At 42.5% G+C, this 16908-nt stretch overlaps 1 protein-coding gene across 1 annotated transcript in view; it reads left to right on the top strand.

The window, feature by feature from the left end:
- The window catches only part of LOC311148474 (transcription factor SOX-6-like), a 145288-nt gene extending 128586 nt beyond the window's left edge, over window positions 1-16702 (top strand). Inside the window, exons 13-16 of the mRNA XM_084185450.1 lie at window positions 696-801; window positions 2631-2804; window positions 8767-8983; window positions 15902-16702. Of these exons, the coding sequence (XP_084041576.1) occupies window positions 696-801; window positions 2631-2804; window positions 8767-8983; window positions 15902-16205 (801 nt within the window). The 3' untranslated portion in view covers window positions 16206-16702. The remainder of the gene's footprint in view (window positions 1-695; window positions 802-2630; window positions 2805-8766; window positions 8984-15901) is intronic.
- Window positions 16703-16908: the final 206 nt, after the last annotated feature.

Genomic DNA, 16908 nt, shown 5'->3' with positions numbered 1-16908 from the left:
TGGGTGGGGAGCACTGAGTCAGAGTCAGCTTACATGGTAGCGCTGCGCTGGATAGATCTGGCGTATTGTCTTTTTCTGTGGCTTTAAATACTTTTTTTGGAGCCGCTCTCTCTCTTTTCTCTCTCTCTCTCTCTGTCTTTATTTTTCTTGATTTATCCCATTCTCTTCTCTTCTACTTTCCTATCCTTTCTTTTCTCAAAGCCTCCTTTCTATCCCCTCTAAGCTGGCATGGCTGTCCTTCTGCAACTCTTGCCTCTCGCCGAAAGCTGCATGTGTGACCACGTGGAGTTTGTTACACGATCACAACCATCCTCATGTAGATCCACTCTAAGATCACAGAGAACAACAAGACCTACAAATGTCTATGCATCGAAAAGATGTAAACTTGTTTACTATGTTTGTTTGCTAAATTTCTGTAAATCTTTGAAAATGTGTGTTCTGTGATGTGTTGATTGTGTTATTCTCTCTGAGCTCTTATACCACAGCTTTACAGTCAGTTCAATTGGACTTTTAATAGTATTTTCACACTATTAGGCAGACTCGAACCGTACTGTGCTGGCTTGGATATTTTAATTTCACATTAACCTTTCCAGCATGGTTTCAACAACTATGATGAATGTCTAAACCAAGGCAGCTTGGCTTGGCTCCGTAGTGTGAATCAACCCTGATTGACCTTTGACCTCTTTGTATTTTAGGAGCGGATGCACTTTGAGAGTTTGAGTCAGCACCTGGGCAAACTGGGAGAAGATGGAAAGATGGGCCACAGGGTCATTGACCTCACCAGACCTGAGGATCTTGATGGTGGGTTTCGTCTGTCTCTCTCTTTCTTTCTTTCTTTCTTTCTTTCTTTCTTTCTTTCTTTCTTTCTTTCTTTCTTTCTTTCTTTCTTTCTTTCTTTCTTTCTTTCTTTCTTTCTTTCTTTCTTTCTTTCTTTCTTTCTTTCTTTCTTTCTTTCTTTCTTTCTAAATTTCTAAATGTCTAAATGTCTAAATTTCTAAATGTCTACATTTCTAAATTTCTGATTGTCTTCATACACAACTATCTCTTTCAGTTCTCCATACTTTTATGTAAGTGCATTCTGTTGATGTTTATGACTGTGTGCTTACGACCTGTGTCTATACGGCTAGGTGCATAATAGTAGGAAAACAGAGAAGAGAGAGGTCAGATGGATATTTATAAAACGGTAACATAGCTGCAGGAAGTAGGGGTACTGAAGGTGCTTCAGCAGCCCCTGAAAAATCACAATAAAAATCATAATAATAATGTACAGTGTATATATATTATTTTCGTTTTTTATATATATATATATTTTTTTCTCACAAAAGTAGTGCACTGGGCCTTTAATAGTCCTGTATTAGCGGACATATATAGCCGTCTGCAGCGCAGGCAAAGACCCCCCTCCCCTGTCGAAGAAAAAAATTGCGGCTATGGACAGTAGAAGAGGTTTGAGGTAAAAGTGGGCGCATCCTGCTCAGGCTAAATGGATGCCAGTGACCCTTCACTTCAGGCCCTTGGTTGGGTGGCGGCACATTTTTGGGCCTTTTTCAGCTGCGTTCCCTATAGTAGAGACACAGACAGAGAGTTTGCTCTGCACACAGGTATTCACCAGACACAAATATGTATTGTGTTCCTCTCGGAACGCCTCAGAAGTGGACACTTGACAGTCCAAGCAAAATGTTCTCCAAACCGCTGCCTTGCACTTAAAGCGGCAATCAGCAGTTGAAACAATAACAAAACATAATCTCCACCACGGTTTCACTAAAAAGCTGAGGGATAGGGCTGGAGAAATGTAACCATTGATAGACAGAGCTATGGATGCAAGGACTGACCATCCATAATATAAAAACTACAGTTTTAACAATGTTTTGAGGCTATACAGTGTTTGTTTACATTTACTTTGTTTACAAACATCGGAGTAAAACAAGCTTATATTTTGGGTTCTGATGGGGTACGACAGTTGAACTAAGCTCATGAGGCATTTATAAGTTATATTAGTTTAGAATCATTGGGTACATATCATTCATTTAAAAGTCAAAAAAGTGATGTAGCAACTTCAGATAGCCCCTTTAAAGGCCCACTCTATGATATTTACAGCCGTTTCTGATAATTTAAGGCCTAGTGAGCTTTGTTCAATAACCCCATCACAATCCCTCAGCTAAATACAAATAAAGTGGCAGGGTTTCCGTTTTGTTGTTTTTCAAATGAAGGACTTAGGTCTACGGGGGAACAAGAAACATTATTCTAGATTCTCCCCCTCTTTCCAACCCACAAGCACTGTTTGTGTCTCAGACAATTCCACCCTGCCGAAGTATGCAAGCAGAAGCAAGGCAGTTAAAACAGATTGGGGACTTTTCTCTTTTCCAGCCCAGAAGCCCACCTGTTTTCCATAAAACCCCAGTGTTTACAGGCTACGGTGGATTGGGAAGCATTCGTCACGCTGTAGCTTGAAATCAGAGCTGTAAATACAAGAACATAAATGGAGATCTTATCTGGCTGATAATCGTAGCGTCGTCCCCGCTCTTGGACATACTGTGCAGTACATGTACTTGTGACATTTTGTGGCTTAACAGGTCTTTGCACAAACGAGTGAGCGATTGAGTAAGTAATGCAATGTCCCTCCCTTCCCACAGGTGGTGCCAGCACTACGGAAGCACGGGTCTTCAGGGAGGCCAGGGGCAGGAACAGTACCGAGCCCCACATCAAGAGGCCCATGAATGCCTTCATGGTGTGGGCCAAGGATGAGAGGAGGAAGATCCTGCAAACCTTCCCCGACATGCATAACTCCAACATCAGCAAGATCCTGGGTAAGATAACCTCTTTTGTGCAGAGCCGTGGTGTAGTGGTAATACACCCCGGCATGTCGCATATAAAACTCCCCACTGGCTTCCAGGTTTCAATCCTTGCGTCCATCCTTCTCACTGTTTCTCCCACTTGCCTGTCTCCCCCTCTAATTTCCTAACTGTCTTTAAGGGATACTTCGGGATTTTGGCAATGAGGCCCTTTATCTACTTCCCCAGAGTCAGACAAACTTATGGATATCAATTGTATGTCTTTGTTTCCAGTATGAAGGAAGTTAGAGGTACTTTCGTGAGCGTTAATGACTGGAAGTCTATGGGTATCTGCTAGCATGCTAGTTAGCAATTGTGGTAGCGCTAGTTAGCAACTTCCCTCAAACTGCACTCAGAGACGTAAAGATGGTATCCACGAGTTCATCTGATTCTGGGGAACTACATAAAGGTCCTCATTGCCAAAATAATGAAGTATCCCTTTAATAAAGTGTAAAAAACACATAACAATATACAAATATATATTTTTAAAGATGGCATCCATACACTGTGGCCTTGTTATGGTCATACAGGGCCTTTCATTTACAAAAATTAAGCGTATTGATTTACCACAGACAGCAATTTAGTGGTTTTGAGTGTGAAAACATAGCAAATCACCCCAGACTGGGACACGGTCCGGTAGGGCTTCCGAACAAGTGGTGTATAGTTAACAAATACTCAGGATGTGACCCAATAGTCACGGTTGGGTAGGTTACTTTTTTGTGATATCCAATTGCGATCCAATTACGATCTTGTCTCATCGCTGCAACATCCCAACGGGCTCGGGAGAGGCGAAGGTCGAGTCATGTGTCCTCCGAAACATGACCCGCCAAGCCGCGGTTCTTAACACCCGCTCGCTTAACCCGGAAGCCAGCTGCACCAATGTGTCTGAGGAAACACAGTTCAACTGACAACCGAAGTCAGCCTGCAGGCACCCGGCCCGCCACAACGAGTCACTAGAGCGCGATGAGCCAAGTAAAGGCCCCCCGGCCAAACCCTCCCCTAACCCGGACGATGCTGGGTAAATTGTGCGCCGCCCCTATGGGACTCAGTTACTTTCTAAATGTAATCCGTTACAGTTACTAGTTACCTGTCCAAAATTGTAATCAGTAACGTAACTTTTGGATTACCCAAACTCAGTAACGTAATCAGTTACTTTTAGATTACTTTCCCCTTAAGAGGCGCAGGTTAGCATTTTTTGTCATGAATCTTGTTGAGGCAGCTCTGCAGAGTGGTCACTAGCTGGCACAGCCACAAAGTCATAAAATCCGATTTTAACCCTAACCTTAAATTAAGACCAGAAAGCTAATTCTTGTTTTAATTAATATTTACAATATAGTCAATTTTGCCTTTACAGATGGCCCATCTAGCGGAAATCGCTCAGTTCTGCCTGAAAGACAAGACTCATCCCAATAAACGTCAACCTGCTTAAGAGGCATTAAAAGAAGACAAAAATGAATATTACCAACTGAACGACATCTATTGCATGATAAATCAATGTTAGAGTTTACATAGCTGGCCATAAATAGATGTTGCATTTTACTTTATGGGTTGGTTATGTATGGTTATGTATGCATGTTCTAACCCATTTCTACTACATATAATAATATGATTAAGCCATGATTAGGCTATATTTTTACATTAAAAAACAACCGTCTGTCAGATTTCCAGTCATTCAAATTATTTAGTATCCCTTGATCTTCAAGAATAGGACTTGGAAATATGGAAATATAGATTAGTCTAATTGTTTGGTATTGTTATTTAATATTGGTATTTATTAGGATCCCCATTAGCCATTGCAAAAGCAGCAGCTACTCTTTCTGGGGTCCACATGAAACATGACATAATACATAGTACAGAACATTATTAGTCAAGGACTTAACTACATACATTTTAAACGTCACACATAGCCTACATATCAGTACATACACACAATATCTAGGTCTAATACATAGTACAGTGCAAATTACAAGACAAGATATATAAAATGTCTGTGTCTCTTCACTGTCCCCTTTGTCCAGTAAGGTGTTCTTTTATCTGGGGTTTTTTCTGGTTTTATTGCTAGCTTGAGTTATGTGGTGTGGCAGAGAGTTCCATGTAGTCATGGCTCTATTTAATACTGTGCATTTCCCAGCCTCTGTTCTAGACCTGGGGACTGTGAAGAGAGCTCTGGTTGCATTTCTTGTGTTGTACCGATGAGTGTCCGAACTGTGTGCCAACTGCTTGAACAGACAGTTCGGTACCTTTAACACACCAATACCTCGTACAAAGACCAATAGTGATGCAGTCAATCTCTCCTCAACTTTGAGCCAGGAGAGACTGACATGCATGTTACTTACACTTAACTATCGTGTACATCTAAGTGTGATACCTGCTGCTTTTGTTCTGGACCAACTGCAATTTACCTATGCACTTCTTTGCCGCACATGACCACACAGCTGGGCAGTAGTATAGGTGCAACAAAACTATTAAGGCCTGTAGGAACTGTCTGGTCGACTGCAATGTCAAGAAGACAGAGCAATGCCCTATCATGGACAGAACTATTCCCATTTTAGCAACCATTGAGTCTATATGTTTTGACCATGGCAGCTTGCTATCTAGTGTTACACCCAGCAGTTTAGTCTCCTCAACTTGCTCAATAGACACATTATTCAATAATAGAACTAAACGAGGTTTAGCGTTGAGCGAGTGATTTGTCCCAAATATGATGCTTTTCGTTTTTGAGATACTTAGCTCTATGTTAAGGGTGTCCGTTATTTATTTTACTGTTGCAGCCGACTTGTATACTGTTGAGTCGTCAGCGTACATAGACACAAAGGCTTTATTTAAGGTCAGTGGAAGGTCATTTGTAAAAACAGAAAACAATAATGGCCCTAGCCGACTGCCCTGCGGTACACCACACTCAACTGAATTTGCATGAGAGAGGCTTCCATTAACGAAAACCCTCTGTGTTCTATTAGATAGGTAACTCTCAATCCACAATAAGGCATAGGATGCAAATCCATAACACCTACATTTTTTCAGCAATAGGTTATGATCAATGAGCTGCACTGAAGTCTAACAGAACAGCTCCCAATCTTCTTACTATCAATTTCTTTCAGCCAATAATCAGTCATTTGTGTCAGTGCTGAGCATATTGAGTGCCCTTCCCTTTAAGCATGCTGAAAGTCTTGTTAATTTATTTTCTGTAAATTAACTTTGTAGTTGATCAAACACCATTTTTTTCAAAGGTTTGCTAAGCACTTGTACAACAGGCTGATTGGTCGGCTACTTGAACCATTAAAGGATGCTCTGCTATTCTTGGGTAGTTGAATTACCTTTGCCTCCCTCCATGTCTGAGGGCACACACCGTCTTCTAGGCTGAGCATAACCCAAAAACGAAGGACTAATTAGCCTACTCTGTTGTTTATTATCTTGTTGTCATGGAGGACTGATTGGGCTCATTGCTTCCAGTTGAAAAATAAATGCTGCTATTGGAATGGTATGCTTTGTAGGTCTATCAAAAGTATGCGAGTTTGAGAATGTCTGTTAGGCCTATGGATTATTTATCTTTTATAATCAGTATGAATTAGATTGCGCAATAAAAGCCCCACTCATGGTGGTTAAATTAAACTAGTTTTTGACAGGATGGAGCACAACACCACGGGGGAGTTTAAAAGGGAGGAACTCCCTCAAACTTTTATTCTATAGGCTGGCATCTGCACTATCCAGCTGTTGCAAGAGTGCATTTTATACTGGCTGTCCACTGGGGCATATTCATTACACCGATTCTGTTGCAAAGCGTTTCTTAAACGGAAGCAAACAGAAAGAAACGGGGAGGGACGTACCTGGATTTGTCCAATAGGAACTGTTGTTTTGCTCTGCTTCCGTTTGGTTCATAAACGGTAAACGGTTTCCTTAATGAAATTGTTGATGGCCCCATAAATAGATAAGATGGTGGCCCATTAACTAGATAAGATGGTGGCCCATTTATATAGATAAGATGGTGGCCCATTAAATAGATAAGATGGTGGCCCATTAAATAGATGGTGTGTAGGCATGCTCTTTTATAGAGGTAACTGTGCACACTGTGTGCTTATGAAACAGAAACAGACAGTTTTACTAATACCCCACATCTCCAAAATATTGTTAATCGGTCAACTACCAATCGATCGATGAATCAATCAATTAATCTGACCTTATTTAATTCAATCTTATTTAATCATTCAAACACTATATTTGAATAAATTATATATTTTCCTTACAAAATTCAGTATTCACATAGAACTCTCTTTCTCACACACACACACACTGCACTGAGACCCCGACTGGGGTGATGGATGTGTGCAGTGAAAAGTGCTTCTTGTGTTGATACTAGCTAGCTAACTGACACAGATAGCTATTCACAGAGCACTAAACTTTGCTGTACACAGAATGGCTGAAGGGCTCCACTGTCTTGTGACTCGAGTCCTAGCTGCATCCCAAATGGCACCCTATTTCATACAGTATATAGTGCACGACTTTTGACCAGGGACCATATTCCTAAATAGGGAATATGGTGCTATTTGGGACACAGCCCTTATAGTTCATAGACTGAATGAAATTGGAATGTTGCTTGGCAACGTGTAGGAGCTGGTTTTTAGAAGGGGGACTATGTGCCTGGTCTTTAGGTGCAGCTTTGTATATACTTAGAGGGAAAATAGTTTTCTGTCGTGTATTGGTGTTCTACTGTTTGGCTTTGAGCAAACGGTGTTAAGTGACTTTGCTCGCTATTTTAGAGGCAAACTGAACGCTGAAATAAAGAAATACAATCTTAGCTCTTTTCTCATCCATAGACCAGTGTTCAATATCACCGAAGTTATCATTCTAAAGAATTAGATAGTTCAAACCTCATCACTCGAAGTTGGGGTCAAAAATTGAGGGTCTCCACCCAATCAGGTGGAGACAGAACATTCCGGATATTTACCTAGCTAGCGGTTTGTTTTTTGGCAACACCAGGGAAATGCCCGACCTGAGAGGCGATCAGGAGAGGATGGAGTGTGTGCTGCCCAGACAATAACACAGCTGGAGACGTGGGACATGATGAAAAAAAGGAGTGTCCTCACTGTTTCCTGTTTCCTTAGTTAAAAAATAAGGGAGTCTCGATAAACGTTGGTAAACAGATTCCTGGGCGGCATCCCAAATGGCACCCCAATCGCTATATAGTGCACTACTTTTGACCAGAGCCCTACGGACCTTGGTCAAAAGTAGTGCACTAAATAGGGAATAGGGTGCGATTTGGGACGCAGTCCTGGATTCCTCTCTGTGTGTGTCCTATCTGCGGTGTGTATAATGGCTTGTCAGAAAGCAGATGTGCTCCATTCCTGCGGTAACGGACCTGTCCACTTGTTCTGTCAGCTGGGTGCTTATAGGAGAGACATGTTGAGAACACAATGTATCAGAGATCCAGTGCCAATCCTTAAGACTGTTTTCAAACTAGTAGATTATCTTATTAGAGGCTCCTACCTGAAGAGATGTCCTGCTATGATAGAAGTAAGACAGTATACATTTAGTGCAGTGGAGGTGCTGACACATACAATTCAATGGCTAAATTAACCACATTATAAGAACATAAATAATCAATTTACAGAACATTGTAATCCACTAAATGGTGAAAAAATACCTATTTACAGGACCAAACTGGACAAACTTTGACTCCAATATACTCTACAAACACCAATACCCTCATGCTGTCTTTGAGTGTGTGCGCGTGTGTGTGTGAACATGTGTGCACGCATGTGTGTGTGTGTGAACATGTGAGTGTGTTTGTGTGTGTGCGTGCGTCTTTACACTGTAGTTTGTGTTTCAACCCTGACTCTTGGTGCGTGTGTCCTGTTATTTTACATTTACATGTTAGTCATTTAGCAGACGCTCTTATCCAGAGCGACTTACAGTTAGTGAGTGCATACATTTTTGTGTACAGGCTCTCGCTGGAAGTCCATGAGCAACCAGGAGAAGCAGCCATACTACGAGGAACAGGCCCGTCTCAGTAGGAACCACCTGGAAAAGTACCCCAACTACAAGTACAAGCCCCGGCCGAAGAGGACCTGCATCATCGACGGGAAGAAGCTGCGCATCGGGGAGTACAAGCAGATGATGCGCTCGCGGCGCCAGGAGATGAGGCAGTTCTTCAGTGTGGGGTAAGAAGAGAGAGACACTCCAACTTATCTACTGGGACACACTTTTTAGGCTAACTGGTAGTGTACTTAAAGGGACATTACACTCCAAAGTCCAAGTGTGTCAGATGTTTTCAAACCTCAAAATGGTCTTCTGTTGACATAAAGCCATGTCCTAGGTCATCGGTTTTGTAGATTCAGCTCTATGCCACAATCCAAAATGGAAAAAGATAAGCACCATGTAATTTCAAAATGTCCATAACAAAGAGATGTTGTTCACTCATTTGAATATAGCAGGAAAAACACAACCAATGTAGTGGTACGTGGATTCATCTTGACATTAGACTTATTTTGAAGTCAGAAAACTGTTTGGAGTGTAATGACCCTTTAAAGCAGCAATCAGCAGCTCAAATTATACAAAGTATTCTCCACGCCCCTGTTTTAGATAAAAAGCTGACGGACGGGGCTGGACAAAGTTTGTAACCACTCTCAAATTCATAGACAGAGCTATGGATGTAAGGACTGACCATCCATGATATCAAAATTATAGTTTTAACCATGTTTTGAGGCTGTATAGTGTTTGTTTACATTTACTTTGTTTACAAACATTGGAGTAAAACAAGCTTATATTTTGGGTTCTGATGGGGTACGACAGTTGAACTAAGCTGATGAGGCATTTATTAGTTATATTCTTCAAGAATCAATGGGTACATATCATTCATTTATAAGTCCAAAAGTGGATGTAGCAATTGCACATTCCCCCTTTTAATACTAAGTTTAAAGGGATAAGCAAACAGTGATCCTGGGATCAACAATCCCTTAAAAAAAATGTCATGGACTGCTCACATTTTCGGATGGTACACTTAAATCAACTGGTCCTAATCATTTTGTTAAGGGAAGTTGTTCTTTGTTTGGCTAATTCCCACTGTACCAAGTACTGACTCTGATTTGGACTATGTCCCTCAAGCAATAGTGCTGAGCTATGAGCTGAATCAGTAATCCAAACTACTAGTTTAACGATAATGAGGTCATTATGCTTTTCTCATCCTCTCATGTCAAACTGAAGGCAACGCTGAGAACAAGGTAGTGTCACAAATTGCACCCTATTCCCTAAATAGAGCACTAGTTTTGACCAGAGCTCTATGGGCCCTGGTTGAAAGTAGTGTGCTTTATAGGGAAAAGGGTGCCATTTCGGACTCAGACGAAACCAGTGGCTTGGTCTTAATAGAAAACAGGCATTGATGTGTTTTAAGTCATCACGGCGAGCCTCATTTCAATGGATTTACCAGGGGCACAGCTTTGAATTGGAACGATTTTTAATAGTTGTCATTTATTAAATTAGGACAATGGCGGGCGCTTGTGGGCGGTAGAAATTGGACACAGACATTACACTAGCAAGATATAAAACGTAAGCAGATGTTTGAGAGAGCGAGCGAGAGAGAGAGAACGTTAAGAAACAATGTTCTTCTGTGGGAATTTCAGTACTTCAGCATAACGTTTCCTTCAGGTTTCCATCTAAAGTCATGTTCTCAAATTGTTCTGAGAATGTTAAGAAACAATGTTCTTCTTTGTGAATTTCAGTACTTCCACAGAACATATCACACAAGTTCCCATGTGGATCTATTTAATGTCATATTTTTACTACATTCTGGGAAAGTTCTCAAAAATGTTGTGACTTAAGTAATGTTCTCAGAACGTTCAGAGAAGGTATGATTGTCTTTTATGTCAGTTCTTGGCAACATTCTGGAAATGTAAAAAATAAATAAATTGAATTGTATACATTAACATCAATAAGTTCTAAATTCCATTCTCAGAACATGAAGAAAACGTTCCATGAAAACCACAAGACAACTCTAGTAATGTTCAGAGAACGTTCTAAGAATATTATTTAAAAACATATTTTCTCAGCATCAACAAAACTGTCTCTATCCTCCATCTTGTTAAGTGTGTTCAGGTGTGTTGGCCACGCCCACTAATTGGCCACACTGATCTTAATGAATGCTTGTTTCCTTTCAAATGGGTCTGTTTGAATAGACTAAAATGAACAGCTTTATTGGCATGCTAGCTTCATCCTGGTGGCGCAGTGAACTTATTCCATGGATAGAGAACAAAATCAAATCAAATTGTATTTGTCACATACACATGTTTAGCAGGTGTAGCGAAATGCTTGTGCTTCTAGCTCCGACAGTGCAGTAATATCTAACAAGTAATATCTAACAATTTCACAACATATACCTAATACACACAAAACTAGTAAGGAATGGAATTTAAGAAAATATACATATATGGACAAGCAATGACAGAGCGGCATGGACTAAGATACAGTAGAATATTATAGAATAGAATGCAGTATATACATATGAGATGAGTAGTGCAAGATATGTAAACATTATTAAAGTGACAGTAAACATTATTAAAGTGACTAGTGTTCCATTTCTTAATGTGGCCAGTGATTTCAATAGGCAGCAGCAGCCTCTAATGTGCTAGTGATGGCTATTTAACAGTCAGATGGCCTTGAGATAGAAGCTGTTTTTCATTCATTCGGTCCCAGCTTTGATGCACCTGTACTGTCCACGCCTTCTGGATGATAGCGGGGTGAACAGGCAGGGGCTCGGGTGGTTGATGTCCTTGATGATCTTTTTGGCCTTCCTGTGACATCGGGTGCTGTATGTGTCTTGGAGGGCGGGTAGTTTGCCCCCGATAATGCGTTCGGCAGACCGCACCACCCTCTGGAGAGCCCTGCGGTTGCGGGTGGTGCAGTTGCCGTACCAGGTGGTGATACAGCCAGACAGGATGCTCTCAATTGCGCATCTGTAAAAGTTTGTGAGGGTTTTAGGTGCCAAGCCAAATTTCTTCAGCCTTCTGAGGTTGAAGAGGCTCTGTTGCGCCTTCTTCACCACACTGTCTGCGTGGGTGGACCATTTCAGTTTGTCAGTGATGTGTATGCCAAGGAACTTGAGGCTTTCCATCTTCTCCACTGCGGTCCCGTCCTGTTGACGTTGAGTGAGAGGTTATTTTCCTGGCACCACACTCCCAGAGCCCTCACCTCCTCCCTGTAGGCGGTCTCGTCATTGTTGGTAATCAAGCCTACTACTGTTGTGTCGTCTGCAAACTTGATGATTGAGTTGGAGGCGTGCTTGGCCACACAGTCATGGGTGAACAGGGAGTACAGGAAGGGGCTGAGCACGCACCCTTCTGGGGACCCAGTGTTGAGGATCAACGAAGTGGAGATGTTGTTTCCTACCTTCACCACCTGGGGGCGGCCCGTCAAGAAGTCCAGGACCCAGTTGCACAGGGCGGGGTTCAGACCCAGGGCCTCGAGCTTGATGATGAGCTTGGAGTGTACTATGGTGTTGAATGCTGAGCTATAGTCAATGAACAGCATTCTTACATAGGTATTCCTCTTGTCCAGATGAGATAGGGCAGTGTGCAGTGTGATGGCGATTGCATCGTCTGTTGATCTATTGGGGCGGTAAGCAAATTGAAGTGGGTCTAGGGTGACAGGTAAGGTAGAGGTGATATGATCCTTGACTAGTCTCTCAAAGCACTTCATTATGACAGAGGTGAGTGCTACAGGGCGATAGTCATTTAGTTCAGTTACCTTTGCTTTCTTGGGTACAGGAACAATGGTGGCCATCTTGAAGCATGTGGGAACAGCAGACTGGGAAAGGGAGAGATTGAATATGTCCATAAACACACCAGCCAGCTGGGGATGCCGCTAGGGATGCCGTCTGGGCCGGCAGCCTTGCGGGGGTTAACATGCTTCAATGTCTTAATCACGTCGGCCACGGAGAAGGAGAGGCCACAGTCCTTGGTAGTGGGCCTCGTCAGTGGCACTGTGTTATCCTCAAAGCGGGCGAAGAAGGTGTTTAGCTTGTCTGGAAGCGAGACGTCGGTGTCGGCGACGTGGCTAGTTTTCCTTTTGTAGTCCGGGATTCTCTGTAGACCCTGCCACATACGTCTCGTGTCTGAGCCGTTGAATTGCGACTCCACTTTGTCTCTATACTGATGTTTTTGCCAGTATAATTGCCTTGCGGAGTGAGTAGCTACACTGTTTGTATTCTGCCATATTCCCAGTCATCTTGCCATGGTTGAATGCGGTGGTTCGCGCTTTCAGATTGGCACGAATGCTGCCATCTATCCACGGTTTCTGGTTAGGGTAGGTTTTAATAGTCACAGTGGGCACAACATCACCTATACACTTTGAGCTCTGTCAGTGTGACCATCAGGTTCTTGGTCACCTCCCTGACCAAGGCCCTTCTCCCCCGATTGCGCAGTTTGGCCGCGCGGCCAGCTCTAGGAAGAGTCTGGGTGGTTTCAAATTTCTTCCATTTAAGAATGATGGAGGCCACTGTGTTCTTGGGGGCCTTCGATGCTGCAGACATTTTTTGGTACCCTTCCCCAGACCTGTGCCTCGAAAACAATCCTGTCTCGAAGCTCTACAGACAATTCCTTCGACCTCATGGCTTGGTTTTTGCTCTGACATGCACTATCAACTGTCTGACCTTATATAGATAGGTGTGTGCCTTTCCAAATAATGTCCAATCAATGGAATTTACCACAGGTGGACTCAAATCAAGTTGTAGAAACATCTCAAGGATCAATGTAAACAGGATGCACCTGAGCTCAATTTTGAGTCTCATAGCAAAGGGTCTGAATACTTATGTAAATAAGGTATTTCTGTCAAACCTGTTTTGGCTTTGTCATTATGGGGTATTGTGGGTAGATTGATGAGGGAAATTCTTTATTTAATCCATGTTAGAATAAGGCTGTAACGTAACAAAATGTGGTAAAAGTAAAGGGGTCTGAATACTTTCCGAATGCACTGTATATACGGATTGAAAATGGCAGATTTGGGCACTGATAAGTTCCTAAATTGGAACGCAGTGGCTGTACAGTAACATGCTATAAATGACGTCAGAGCTCTGGCTCTGCGCTTCACAGTGCTGTATGAGTTTTGACTGACAGCCGTTCTGAACTTGAGCACCACGCGCGACAAGAAGTTTCCCCCATCCCTGCCGCTAAATGGGCAACTTTTGCAATGTTTTTGTTGTCTGAGTGAGGGGACATGCTATAAATTAAGAGGACTCAATGTATTTTGAAAGATGAGACGTTGAGGATTATAATAAATACTTATTTGATGTCATACAAGGAAACCAAACACCCGTGAGTCCAAATGTGCACTTTATAATTCCATATCATAAAACTCAAGTCATATACGGTGTCAACGTTTATCATGGTCACTATGTTTGATGTACAGTTACAAGATGATATGGCGTCATACTCTGGGTTGTCCTGAACAGAATGAGCCTATCTTTGTCTATTGTGAAGAAAATTCACCTTGGAACACACACCTGAATGCACTCATGACTCCTTTCTATGTGCACCAAAATGATGATCTGTTTCTGTGAATTGCCTTGTGAAGCCTAACACTGTAAGATCGTCTTTTAGAACTTAGATGTTGACAATAGATCAAGCTTTCAATTGATGACTCTTCTTTGAGTCATAAAAGTGCATTGAAATTACTTAAGAACTGTGCACACTTTGGAGAGGTGTGTGGCCACTTGGATATTTTATTTTGTCTTATGTTGCACCTACCCCACATTTTCCAGGAATATTATTATCATGTTACTGAATGTATCCAGAGTATTTTCAGATTTCGTTATCAACAAATGCGGTGAAAAGTACAGTAAATGTAAAATATACATACAATCAATTGTGTAATGTTCGGATTCAGTCTTGTGTCAGGTGAACTTTGGTCTAATAATTTTCCCATAATCTCCAAACTGTTCCCTTTCAATTGCTACCATAATCTCCAAAATGTTCACTTCTCAGAAAAACTATCGATTTTACCGGTCAGGAAATGTATGGCTTCGTTCCCACAACCAATGTGAAACGAAAAACATACATTCCCACATCTTCCATGGAGCCAAATGTGCTAGCTGGGGAGAGTGGTGGTATAGGTAACTATGTAATTTGTTGTGTGTGGTCAAGAGAAAGCAAAGCCTGATTTGCCGTAGCGGCTGGAGTTTCACTCATGACTAAATCAAATAACTGGGGGGGAGGAGCTATAAATTGAGGTATAACCAATTTCGACCAGGCTCTCCATATAATGAAAACAGGGTCGTTTTTTTAAGCAGTTTAAGTCTGTTCTCCGCTGTAATTGTTTTCTAGAAGGGGGGAGGCGGAACTGTTAGGTGAGGAAACTGACAGCAATTTTCTTGGTTTATGTGCTTCATTTGAGGAGCCAGAGGGCTTGCTTGAGTGATATGCGTTTACCTTCATTCCATCCATTTCTGGAGAGGTTATTTAGCTGACGTTGACAGGATTACTGTGTGCTGGCAGAAGCTCTGTGTTAAGGCTTGCCCGAAAGAAGAGAGTGAGCTACTGTTCAACTTGTTTTAAATAGCTGAAGAATTAATGCGCCGTTCAAAATCAGGCTGGGAAAGAATTCATCTGTTTTTCTAATACACCCTCTCTGTCTCTCTAACTCTCTTTTTCTCATTCTCTTGCTACTTCTACCTCTCACTTTATCTCTCTTTCTCTCTCTCTCTCTCTCTCTCTCTCTTTCTATCTCTCACCTCTCTCTCTCTTTCTCTCTCTCTCTCTCTCTCTCTCTCTCTCTCTCTCTCTCTCTCTCTCTCTCTCTCTCTCTCTCTCTCTCTCTCTCTCTCTCTCTCTCTCTCTCTCTCTCTCTCTCTCTCTCTCTCTCTCTCTCTCTCTCTCTCTCTCTCTCTGTCTCTCTCTCTCTCTCTCTCTTTATCTCTCTCTCTCACCCCTCTCTCTCTCTCTCTCTCTCTCTCTCTCTCTCTCTCTCTCTCTCTCTCTCTCTCTCTATCTCTCTCTCTCACCTCTCTCTCTCTCTCTCTCTCTCTCTCTCTCTCTCTCTCTCTCTCTCTCTCTCTCTCTCTCTCTCTCTCTCTCCCTCCCTCCCTCCCTCAGGCCACAGCCTCAGATCCCCAACAGCAACAGCGCTGGCGGCCTCTACCCGGGCGCCATCACCATGGCAACGGCCACACCTTCGCCTCACCTGACATCGGACTGCTCCAGCGCCTCGGCCAGCCCCGAGCCCGCAATCCCCGTCATCCAGAGCACGTTCGGCGTGGTCAAGCCCGAGCCGGTTGCCATGGTGACCGGTGACCACCCGGTCAACGGGGAGGACGAGATGGACAGGTACGAAGACTTTGAGGTCAAATCGGAATACAGCAGCGACCATGAGACACGGGAGCCTGTCAGTGCCAACTAAGTGTGCTCAGAAGAACTTCTGAACTTTTATAACTTTTTTTAAGCAGGACAATATGACAGAGACTGAGTTCTGCTCAGAACAACTTTTCAACAGTACGAGGGGGGCGGAACAGTTCCGTCTGGGATTTGATGCACCACGGACTGAGCATGCTCAGATTGACTCTGGACAGGACGTGACATACACTGAGCATTCTCTGATTGACTCGGGACAGGACTTGACATACACTGAGCATTCTCTGATTGACTCTGGACAGGACGTGACATACACTGAGCATTCTCAGGTCTCACAGATCGCCCATGTTTCTCAAACTACCATTTTGGAAAATAACACTTCTTCTGAACAATCCCATACCGAGTGATTGGGCTGAGACAACCTCCAAACAGATAGACAGTGAACATGCTCACACCAAGACAATCTAACACAGACAAGAGCTAGTAAGAGTCAGGGCGATGAGAAGAGAATGTTCGGACAAAGAGATAACTGACACATTTCTGCCTGTGGTTTTTTAAAGGAGCATCCATAGATTTGACTGAGACATCAGAAATTTGTCTTCAACAGCTATCGGTCTTAAATGTTTATTTTAAGTGTGATTACGTTTTTATGATGCGTTTCCTTTGATTGTGGGTTTCTTGATTTCCATGGACATTTTCCTGACAGGTTACTTACTGCCTGTAAAACCTTGAACTGTCAGGACTTTAACATT

The sequence above is a fragment of the Coregonus lavaretus genome (assembly GCF_964263955.1).
Source record: "Coregonus lavaretus genome assembly, chromosome: 21".
In the NCBI taxonomy this organism is placed as follows: domain Eukaryota; kingdom Metazoa; phylum Chordata; class Actinopteri; order Salmoniformes; family Salmonidae; genus Coregonus; species Coregonus lavaretus.
This window is presented reverse-complemented; position numbering and strand designations above follow the sequence as displayed.